The 10,697-nt window shown below is 44.7% G+C and overlaps 1 protein-coding gene across 1 annotated transcript; it reads right to left on the bottom strand.

The window, feature by feature from the left end:
* Nucleotides 1-3,101: 3,101 nt before the first annotated feature.
* On the bottom strand, nt 3,102-4,529 carry LOC106338272. The gene is made up of 4 exons (XM_013777290.1): nt 4,459-4,529; nt 3,848-4,001; nt 3,513-3,783; nt 3,102-3,424 (listed from the first exon to the last, which is right to left on the bottom strand). Exons 1-4 carry the CDS (start codon nt 4,527-4,529, stop codon nt 3,102-3,104), a joined length of 819 nt encoding a protein of 272 aa, XP_013632744.1.
* Nucleotides 4,530-10,697: the final 6,168 nt, after the last annotated feature.

Raw genomic sequence — 10,697 nt, 5'->3', positions numbered from 1 at the left:
AAAGGGACTATGATCTTATTATTGATTTATACTTGAATGTCTAACCACTCTTTAGCACCATTCTAGATATACTGATTGCATATAGTACTAAACACACTTGCCTTGATTGTTTGAAGGAACCAAAGCTGACCTCCAACACTAAACCTGACATAATGGCTTGTCTTGGGGCTTGGTATACATGGGATCAGATTCTTCAGACAAGTCTGGAAGGTAAAGCCTTGTGTAGATTCATTTATCAGATTTCCTCTTTCTATTTCGACCCTAGAGTAGTTAGTTTTTAACTAAAAAAAAAAAATCCGAAATTTATTACTTAATTAGGACTTTGGATCTAGTTAGGAGGAGTCTGAACAGAACTTGGTGGCTAAAACCTTTAATGCTTGCTTCATAAGGATTCCAACAAAAATAATTCGAACGGGACTTGGTGGCGGCAATCATCAAGGTTCGATTCATATGAATTCTTAGATATAGTTCAAAAAGAAGTGAACAGGACATGGTGGCAACCACCATTAAGGCTTGATTCATGGAAGTCTGTCCAATCTTGGTCAATGGTCTTGCAACATAAGCAGACTTTGACTAAAGAGAGAAATTAGTAGAGAGAAAAGATATGAACTAACTTTTACAGGCAGATCCAGATACTTATTTGAAAATCCTTGCATCATGTGATCGATACTCCCAAAGTAAAGCCTGCACTTTTATTTATGTTAAGAAAAGATGTTGGTAGAGGGGAATGTCAGACATGATTTGCTAAGTTGTTTGCAAGGTGAATTTGGTTGCTAAGCTAGGATATGGTATAATGTGCTTTAGTGATTATGACTTTTTAGATGTGGATTGCAATATTGCAGAGGTGATGATTCCAAGTTTTAATTCATGAGAATCCCTGCTGTTTTCAAACCTCTTTCAGAGAGACTGCTCTAGTATGTTTTGCTTGAGGACAAGCAAAAGAGTAAGTCTGAGGGAGTTGATAGACCATGGATTTTACCCACTTTTAGCCATGGTTAATAAGTGTTTTAATATATAGTTACTACTATATAGAGTCTATTTAGAGTGTTTACAGGTTCAGGTACGTTCTGGAGAAATATGGTTATTTTGGAGCCTTTTGAGAGCAGATGCACAGACGCATCAGATTTTTAGCTATGCATCGAGACCTTCGGACCGTTATAATGAGCTCATATTTTGACAGAAGATAGAGCTTTGAGTTATCTTTCCAATTCCACCGGTTTGAGGTAAATCAGCATCTTGTAGCAGAAGTTATGAATGTTTTACAGAAGAGTGGTCAGTCTGCCTCGCGAGAGGAAGCTGTCGAGGAGATTATGGAATGTTGATCGACGGTGCACCCATAATGTCGATCGACAGTGATCCTAGAAAACAGGCTTAGCCTGTTTCGTAACTAATTTAGGCCCAGAAGTTACCACATATTACCAATATACCCCTGGACGACTTGAAACCTTATTTTACTATTTTCTAAGCCATTGTTGACAACTATGCTTGATACTATTCTAGAGAGAGAGAGCTTAGGATTGGATAGAGAGATCTGTACATCTTGAGAGAGGGAAGATCTTGAACTCCCTTTGTTTCTTACTCTATTCTGTTTTTATTTATCTATTGAGTATTATTCAGACCATCATAACTATGTGCTTTATGAATATGTCTGAGTAGTTCTTGCTGTTAGGTTTAGGTTTCTCAATAGGTTAATAAATGTATTACTGACAACAACAATTGTTAGGGTGTTTAGAAATATAATTCTTCATCTAGTTGTGCTTAAAGCTAAGTTTAGGATTGATCACCCTTTAAACTTAGATATTAAGATTAATTGAGATCAAGTCATTGCTTGACTCAATATCTGAAAATAACTAGTATGATCTAACTGACTAGATACAAACGAGAGTTGATCTAGTGAGTTAGAGAATACAAATCAAACCTGTCCGTAAGGCTTTCTGGAAGAAGTATCGATCGACGCAGCGATAGCCCTGTCGATCGATATTTTTGAAAGGTGAATCGATCGATATTCATAACGAATCATCGATCGACACTTTCTCGTGATTAACATACGAGAGTTGAAATCCGAAATCCAGATTAGATAATCAGATTGATTATATCTTAGTTTGAATTTAAGAACTATTAATATCAATAAACCCCTAAAACCCAAATAAAGTTTTACTTATCATACCTGAGAACATACCTGAATCTAGCTATTCTCCCAACTGTTAACAACCTCAAATCAAATCAATCGAGCAATTATTTTGCTCACCAATTCATTTACTGTTTTAAAACCTATAAATCATTTAATCTAGCCTTAATTCGAATACTATAAATCTGTGTAATCCTAGAGTCTCTGTGGATTCGATCCCTAAGTACCACATCTGAACCTCTTATGTGAGAGAGTAATTCACTCCTTAGGGTAATTTGAGTGATATCACCTTACTTACGTGGCAGATTGGTAGCTGCTTGCTTCCTTCCTCGCGTACTAGGACGGCGCTTACGGCGTGCTCTGAAACTGCTAGATATAACAGCAGTACCTCACCGAGCAATGGCTTGGATAGGAGAGGAGGAGTGGTGAGATATGCCTTTAGTTCATGGAGAGCGGAATCGTACTCTTCCGTCCATTGAAAATCCTTTGGGTTTTTAAGGGTCCCAAAGAAGGCGTGAGATTTGTCGGAGAGCCTGTAGATATACCTGCTCAGGGCTGCCATCCTTCCAGTTAGCTTTTGGACCTCCTTGACGTTCTTCGAGGAAGGGATCAAATGAATGGCCCTGATTTGCTCCGGGTTGGCTTTAATGCCCCGGTGGGTTACAATGTACCCGAGAAACTTGACGGAACTGACCCCGTATGAACACTTAGTTGGGTTAAGCTTCATGTTGTACTTCCGGAGAACGTAGGGATTTGACCAGCATGTCGTCGATGTAGACCTCCATGGTTCGTCCTATCTGGTCCGCAAACATCATGTTCACTAGCCGTTGGTAGGTCGATCCCGCGTTCTTTAAGCCAAAGGGCATGACTTTCTAGCAATAGATCCCTCTGGATGTCATAAAGGACGTCTTCTCCTGGTCCTCCGGATGCATGAGTTTCTGATTATAGCCGGAGAACGCGTCCATGAAGCTCATCAGCTGATGCCCGGTTGTGGCGTCGCCAGCTTGTCGATGTGAGGCAAATGAAAGGGGTCCTTCGGGCAGGACTTGTTGGGGTCTGTGAAGTCTATGCAGACTCTCCACTTCTCGTTCTTCTTTTTGACTACGACCACATTATCTAGCCATTCCAGATACTGTACCTTGCGAATGAACCCTGCGCCGAGCAGGCTTTTAACCTCATCGTTGATGGTTCCGTCCCTTTCGGAGGCAAAATTTCTCCTCTTTTGTCTGACGGGTTGATGTAGGGGATCCACATGCAGGTTGTGCATGATGATCTCCGGATCGATCCCAGGCATGTCTGCGTGGGACAAAGCGAAGCAGTTAGAGTTAGATATGAGAAAAACTATTAAACTCCTCCTTAGCCCTTCGGTTAGCTTGGAGCCGACCTTGAGATGTCGGGTCTGATCCCCTTCGATCAATGGCACGCCGTCCATTTCTTTGACCTCCGGTTCCGCGGTGTGATGAGCCGAAGGTTTGCTCTGTAATTGCTATAAGACCTTGGTCTTTCCCTTCAAAGTAGTCTGGTAGCCAGAGCGGGAATACTCTTGGCCTCCTCTGATTTCTCTTATGCCCTAGGGTGTAGGGAATTTCACCAACTGGTGAAGAGTCGAAGGTACGGCTCCCATGCCATGAATCCAGGGCCGTCCCAGGATCATGCTGTAGGATGAATCGCAGTCAACGACAAGGACCTTGGTTGACATGTTGTCCCTTCAGCGTATACCGGGAGGGTCACCTCTCCGGCAGTCTGCATGACTTTGCCGCTGAATCCTATGAGTGGGGTTATCCTCCGAGTTAGAGCGCTTTCCTCCAGCATCAGATCCTTGTATGCGGCCTGAAAGATAATGTTGTCGGAGCTTCCATTATCTACCAGTATCCTTTTCACCAGGAAATTCACTATAGTGAGCGATATGATCAGGGCGTCATGATATGGGGTGAGAACCCTTTCCTGCTCCTTGGCCGTGAAGCTTATTTCGTCGGTACCCAGGAGCGGGCATTTTGGCTTGGCTGCCTCTGGGCCGTGCTTGGCTTACACCGCTGATTTCCGAACCGCCTGATATGATGTGGATCACTCGGTCCTATCGAGGTGATGAGATGGGAGCAGCTTCAGTGGGCTTTCCTGTTATCTCCTTGCTTAGATGTCTCTTGGCCATTTCGGAAAGGAACTCCCTGAGGTGTTATTTCTTAAGCAATTCGTTGACCTCGATCTTCAGTGCGACACAATCCTCCGTTTTGTGACCGTTGTCGCGGTAGAAGTCGCACCAGACACAAAGGTTCCGGAAAGAATCGGGCGCTTTCATCTTCTGAGGCTAGTTGACCTGTTGGCCCATCTACCTCAGAACGTTGATCAGCTCCGGCCTTAAGATGGAGAGGTGAGAGATGTCTGGCCACGTGGACACTGCCATCCCTTATGCCTTCTCTATAGGATGGTTCTGGTATCTTCCCTGGTTTATGTTCCCGGAATCCCTGGCTGGTCTCGGAGAGGGTTTCTCATCTCGCTCGGTTCGGTCCGATCAGACCGCCTTGGGGTCTTGCTTTAGCTGCACCTTAGCGTGACTGGCGACATCTTCCTCCCATTTTACTTGTGCCCAGGCTCGGGAAAGGACGTCTTCCATAGTCTTACACTGGTACTTGGTCAGCTCCTTATAGAGGTCCTCGTCGGGGAGTAAGCCTCTCTTGAAGGCAGAGATGGCAGTGGGGATTCTGCATTAAGGAATGGCCACCTTCTCATGATTGAAGCGGGCTACGTAGATTTACAGGGCTTCAACCCGATGCTGGAGGATTTCGTATAGACCATCAGAAGTTTTCTCAAGGTGTCTACTGCTAGCGAATTGATCCACGAACTTATCGCTGAGGATAGCGAAGGAGGCTATGGACCTGGAGGGTAGGTTAATGTACCTTTGCAAGGCGGGTCCGGTCAGGGTTGAGCCGAATCCTTTGCACATGGTAGCTTCACGCGACTCCTTTTGGAGTGCTATGGCGAGCATCATTTGTCTGTATTGGGCGACATGATCGTCCGGATCGCTGGTGCCGTCATACGCCTTTATGTTGGGAAAAGAGAACTTCCTGGGCATCTCGATCAGGGTGATCTCATACATTAAAGAAGTGTCGGCGTAGGAATCAGGGTTACTCTTCCGGATGGGGGGAGCTACCCCTGGGAGCCTTTCAACCATGGACTGCATGGCGTCGAGCCTCTTGGAGAACATCTGCTCTAGGTAAGCAACCATGGGAGACTCCGTCTTTGCTGCTCCCTTGGGTGCTTCCTTATCGGGTTCCGGCTCAGATTTGTTATCTTCTACGTCGTAGGTCTGAGCACCGTTAGTCTTTTTGCGTGTTGCTGCATCTCCTTTCGACGTCGTAGGCGAGAGATTTACGCCCGCTCCAGAGTTAAGCGTCTCCAGAGTCGTCATGGGCCGGATCTGAGCCTGGAATCGACGCTTCTTGTTACTTGTCGTATTGAGGGTTTGGTTCTCGTCTCGGAGGGTTAGATTCTCCGATTCAAGCTGGCTGAGCTTCTCGGCGCTCTGCTGCAGTTGCTTGGAGTGCTCGTCTAGCTTATCCTTCAAGCTTTGGACTTCTGAGGAGAGGTCGGGGTTCTCCGCAACTTCTATCCAAGCTCTGTTTAGCTCGGTTACTTGGCTTTGTATACCATCGAGTTGCCTTTGGATCTCTGCTTCTCTTGGAGTAGCTTCGGGTAGCTCGTTCTGCTTATCAACCGCCATTATCACGTAGTTTAGATTACTCCCCTCCTTCTAGCGGTAAACTGTTAGGGGATTTTTGTGTAGGATCTTTGTGGGTACTACGGAACGATGGACAAGGCTGGTATTCCTATAGATTTAGAGAGAAATAGACTTGAAGAGATGTTTTTATTAGATAAACAAGCCGGAACTACAATGATTTGAGTATGAACCCTAGTTCTAGCCGTCTAGCTCTAATCTCTAAGTCTTGAAGTGTCGATCCCTTGCTTTAGGGTTTTGGCTCCCCTTATATAGTTTCTTTTAGGTCGGCCTTAGTCGGTTTGAGTAGGTTAAACTCTTCCATATTCAGAAATATGAAAGGTTCTCCTTATCGGAAGTTTTCCTTTTCCCGGAGGAAGGGGGTGGTCCGTGGGACCGGACCCGGAGTACTTCCTAGCAGGGATCCGGGGCGTCTCCTAGTGGGGACCCAGAGGCCGGTGTCCTGCTTGGGGTCTGGAGGAATTCAATACGTAAGTATTTTTCCCCAACAATAACCATATTCTATATTATCTTTAACATGTAACTTGGAATCTGGTGTGTGATGAGTGTCGATCGATAGGTGGATGTCGCTGTCAATCGATGTTGACGCCATGTCTGCAAACGATGTATGGAGAAGTCCTCTATCATCCATGGCAAGACCACGGCACTCAATGTTCTTCTCTATATGGTAATCCTTTCCATACTCATCAGATTGCATCTCAGGTAATGCAGTGTCTATTGCAAAGCTCTCATGATGGCTATCGTCTGCCCAACTGCCAATAGAATAGTCACCGTGTCTGTTTTTCACCGTGATGGTAATCAATCGATTTCTGAGGCTGGGTATTAGCTGCAAAGCTCAGATAGCAGTGTTCGGGCAAAGCGAAAGTCTCATTCACGGGACTGTTTTAGATCGATTCTCCTGGATGGTTGTTGATCGCTGGATGAATGGCGATGTCGATCACTGGTGGAGTTTGACTATCGATCGATCCCGAATACTCTGTCTCATATTCATCCTCAAACTCGCAGTGGCATGCTGCAATGAATCCAGTGTTAACTCCAGTGTTAGGCGTATGTGGCTTCACAACTCCGACTGGATCATAGTAGATATCACGATTTATCAGTGTTAGACACAACTGATTGGTCTGCATGTTTCAAACCGCTCCTACAGTAGCCATGAAAGCTCTCCCAAGTAGTAGAGGATGATTTTTGGTCTGCTTGTTTTCCAGGACATGGAAGTCAACTGGAACTAGTGCATTGCCAATCTGCACCTCAAGGTCTCTGATGATTCCTTGTGAGTTCCTCGTAGACTGATCCACAAAAGTGAATGAATCCTCCGAAGGCTCTATCTTCAGACCCAGATGGTCTACTGATAGACCATGGATTTGACCCACTTTTACCCGTTGTTTATAAGTTTTTAACTATTAATTATTATATTATAGAGTCTATTTAGAGTATTTATAGGATCAGGAGTGATTTGGAGATAAGTGATGATTTTGGAGAATTTTGGAAATATTTGGAGCAAGCACTCGAAATTGATATCTATTTACTATTCTAATGCAGTTTTCATACCTTATTGCTGTTATAAATTACTTGGCCATGTCTGAGGAGTTCTCTTGTTAGATTTTAGGGTTTAAATAGGTAATGAGGGATTAGCCCCAACTATAGATTGTTACGTTGTGATATTAATCATTAGGATTTTCATTAATGTCTGATTCTAAATTAGCTACCTAGAACTTGCCCTAGGATTGTTAGATGTAAGCGATAGCTTTAATCTCATCCTGAAACCATTCTAATTGAGCTAAGTTTCTTGCTAGAGAAAGGCAAGAGCTGGTCTAGGGAGCTTAGTGAGCACATTCAACCCGCGCATTAACGCTTGACCAATAGCGTCGATCGATATTCAAATAGAATAATCGGTCGACGTTTTGAATAGTGCACCGATCGATATTCACATTCAGCCCAAGTCTTCACCAATTTACAAGATTACCCCTGACAAGTTTTAACCTAATTATAGTCGATCGACACTGGTCAATAGACTAACCTTGAAAGCGAGAGCCTAGTGGTTCGTTTATAAGTGTTGAGCTCTACAATATCATGCGTGCAACTTGTTAGGCAACTATAGGATTATAATTCTAAATTTCCTGAATAAAAACTCTAAGTCTAGCTATTTCCTTTTAAGCACCAAAACCTCAACCAATCAATCGAGCAATTACTTGCTCAAACAACTGCAGCTTTATATTTAAATCATTAAACCACCTTACTTAACAAGTCCAATTAGATTTATTAGGTTCCCTAGCTCCTTGTGGATTCGATCCCTAAGAACTACAATTGAACTTCTTATTTGAGAGAGTAAAATCACTCCTTAGGATAATTTGAGTGATATCAAATTTGGCGCCGTTGCCGGGGAGCTTTGATCGCCTATTAGATTTGATTCTTGTTAAGTTTAATTTCTGACACAAAATTTTTTCTTGGATTTTCAGGTAAATGCCCAGCAGTACCAGAAGCAACAAGGAAACTCAACTGCTATTCTCACCAGATCCTGCAAGCTTGGAGCGTTCAATTCGAAAAGAAGCGCGTTCCTCATCGATCGAAAAAACCACTTGTTCGTCGCTCGATTTTCGTCAACCACCGTCGACCCAGGCACTATTCTCGTCGACCAACACTCGCTCACCACCGTCGACCGAAGATACTCACCTTCTGTCGCCCGATATCTTTCACCACATCGATCGATAATTCAGTCTGAATATCGATCGATACTGAGCCGCGAGACATGTTTTTGACATTGATTCTTGTACGTGATGAGAGGGGAGACCTGCATGACCAGGAAGGTCATCTGCACAATACAACAGGTCAGAGGATACTGATGCTACAGGCACTACTCTACCTGTAGATGAGGCTGCTCGACCCAGAACATTGGCTGACTACAACCGTCCGGATCACTTCTACACCAACAGATCAGCCATTCTTCCTCCAACTATTCAGAAGAATTTCAAGTTGAAGCCGCAGTATTACACACTCGTGGGACAGACACCCTACTATGGGTTATCTCACGAGCATCCTATGGACCATCTAGAGAGGTTCGAGGATCTTATATCTGCCATTAAAGTCGAGGGAGTCTCTGAAGACTACCTCCTATGCAAGCTCTTCAAGTACTAACTTGCTGGAGATGCTACGCATTGGCTTAAGCAGTTACCACCAAGATCTCTCACATCCTGGAGCGACATCAAAAATGCATTCTTATGCAACTTCTTTGATGACGCGCGTGCTGAAGACTTGAGGAGAAAGATTGTTACTTTCACTCAGGAGCCTGCAGAATCATTCAGAAGCTCATGGATCAGATTCAAGTCTTATCAGAGAGATTGCCCATACCATGGATTCAATAAAGTACAACTGCTCAGTACTTTCTATAGAGGCATCACGGTGCAGTACCAGATGGCTCTTGATGCTTCCAGCAATGGGAACTTCAACACCAGAAATCCAGAGGAGGCTGTGAAAGTTATTAAGAACTTAGCATCTAGCAGCAGCACCAAGAACACTGACTTTGAAAGGAAGAGGTCTGCCACCATCCTTGGGAATGATCAGATGGATGAAGTGAAGGCAAAGCTAGACAGTGTTCACAAGCTTCTCAGGAAGCAGGTCTGCTTGGTTGAAGATGCAGAGGCTGTAGACACAGAGGGTAGAGCAGAGGAAGAAGAAGAGGTGAACTTCACTGGTGGAACTGGATTCCAAGGATCTGGAAACCAGGGTGGAAACATAAACTCCTATGGAAATAGCGGTAATTTCAACCAGAGTTCGCAGCACCAGATGTTAGGGGATTTTTGTGTAGGATCTTTGTGAGTACCACGGAACGATGGACAAGGCTAATATTTGTATAGATTTCGTGAGTATTAGAGAGAAATAAACTTGAAGAAACGTTTTATTGAGTAGATAAACTAGGATTACAATGATTTGAGTAAGAGCCCTAAACCTAGCCGTCTAGCTCTAGTCTCTAAGTCTTGAAGTGTTGATCCCTTGCTTTAGGGATTAGATTCCCTTTATATAGTCTTCCTAAGGCGGGCCTTAGTCGGTTGGAGTAGGTTAAACTCTTCCATATTCGGAAATATGGAAGGTTCTCCTTATCGGAAGTTTTCCATTTCCCAGAGGAATGGGGGCAGTCCTGAGACCGAACCAGGAAAACTCCCTAGCGGGGAACCGGGGTTCCTTCCAGCGGGGAACCGGGGTTCCCTCCAGCGGGGATCCTGGAAACCGGGGTTCCTTCCAGCGGGGATCCAGAGGCCGGTGTCCTGCCTGGGATCTGGAGGAATTTAATACCTGAGTATTTTTCCCCAATAGTTTTCCCCTTATTGCTCGATTTTGTCATCGAACTCGGGGAATCACCTGCACTCAAGTCAACCGGAGTTGCTCATTCTCAGTAGGCTTCCCTTAGGCAGGACATCGCTCCAGTAATCCCACGATCCCGGGTTCCACTCACGCCGGAACCGTATTCTGAACCCGGGGGATGATCAGTTTCCCTTATATCAGACCGCGGTCTGGTGCTGTTTCGACCTCTGATTCTCGTCGAGGACGGGGAGCTCTGGGCTTCTGATGATGTCGTGGAGACGGTGGAGCCTGGAGCTTTGATGTTCCCTGAGGAGGAGCTGGTATAGGAGCAGACTTTAATGCTGGCGCGAACGGGGAGATTCTTGATGGAATCTAGGGTTCCTTAGAGTCTTTTGGACCGCGTTTATAAAAAAAGGGGAACAGCTATGATGAAACCTCGGAATTCCTTCCCTCGCGTGGCGTCCTCCTTGTGGCGCGTGAGAATCTGCCTAGGGTTTACTACCCTTATTTCTGCTTCTTGCCGCCTAGCGGCTTTCCAAC

This window comes from Brassica oleracea, chromosome C4, assembly GCF_000695525.1.
Source record: "Brassica oleracea var. oleracea cultivar TO1000 chromosome C4, BOL, whole genome shotgun sequence".
In the NCBI taxonomy this organism is placed as follows: Eukaryota; Viridiplantae; Streptophyta; class Magnoliopsida; order Brassicales; family Brassicaceae; genus Brassica; species Brassica oleracea.
This window is presented reverse-complemented; position numbering and strand designations above follow the sequence as displayed.

Excerpts from the sequence above, each read along its gene's own strand:
- LOC106338272 (XM_013777290.1), bottom strand. The coding sequence starts at position 4,529 with ATGGCAGTGTCCACGTGGCCAGACATCTCTCACCTCTCCATCTTAAGG. Across the intron at positions 4,002-4,458 it reads GAGCTGATCAACGTTCTGAG|GATACTGGTAGATAATGGAA; the intron begins GTAGATGGGCCA and ends CCTGGTGAAAAG. Across the intron at positions 3,425-3,512 it reads ATCAGACCCGACATCTCAAG|ACATGCCTGGGATCGATCCG; the intron begins GTCGGCTCCAAG and ends TGTCCCACGCAG.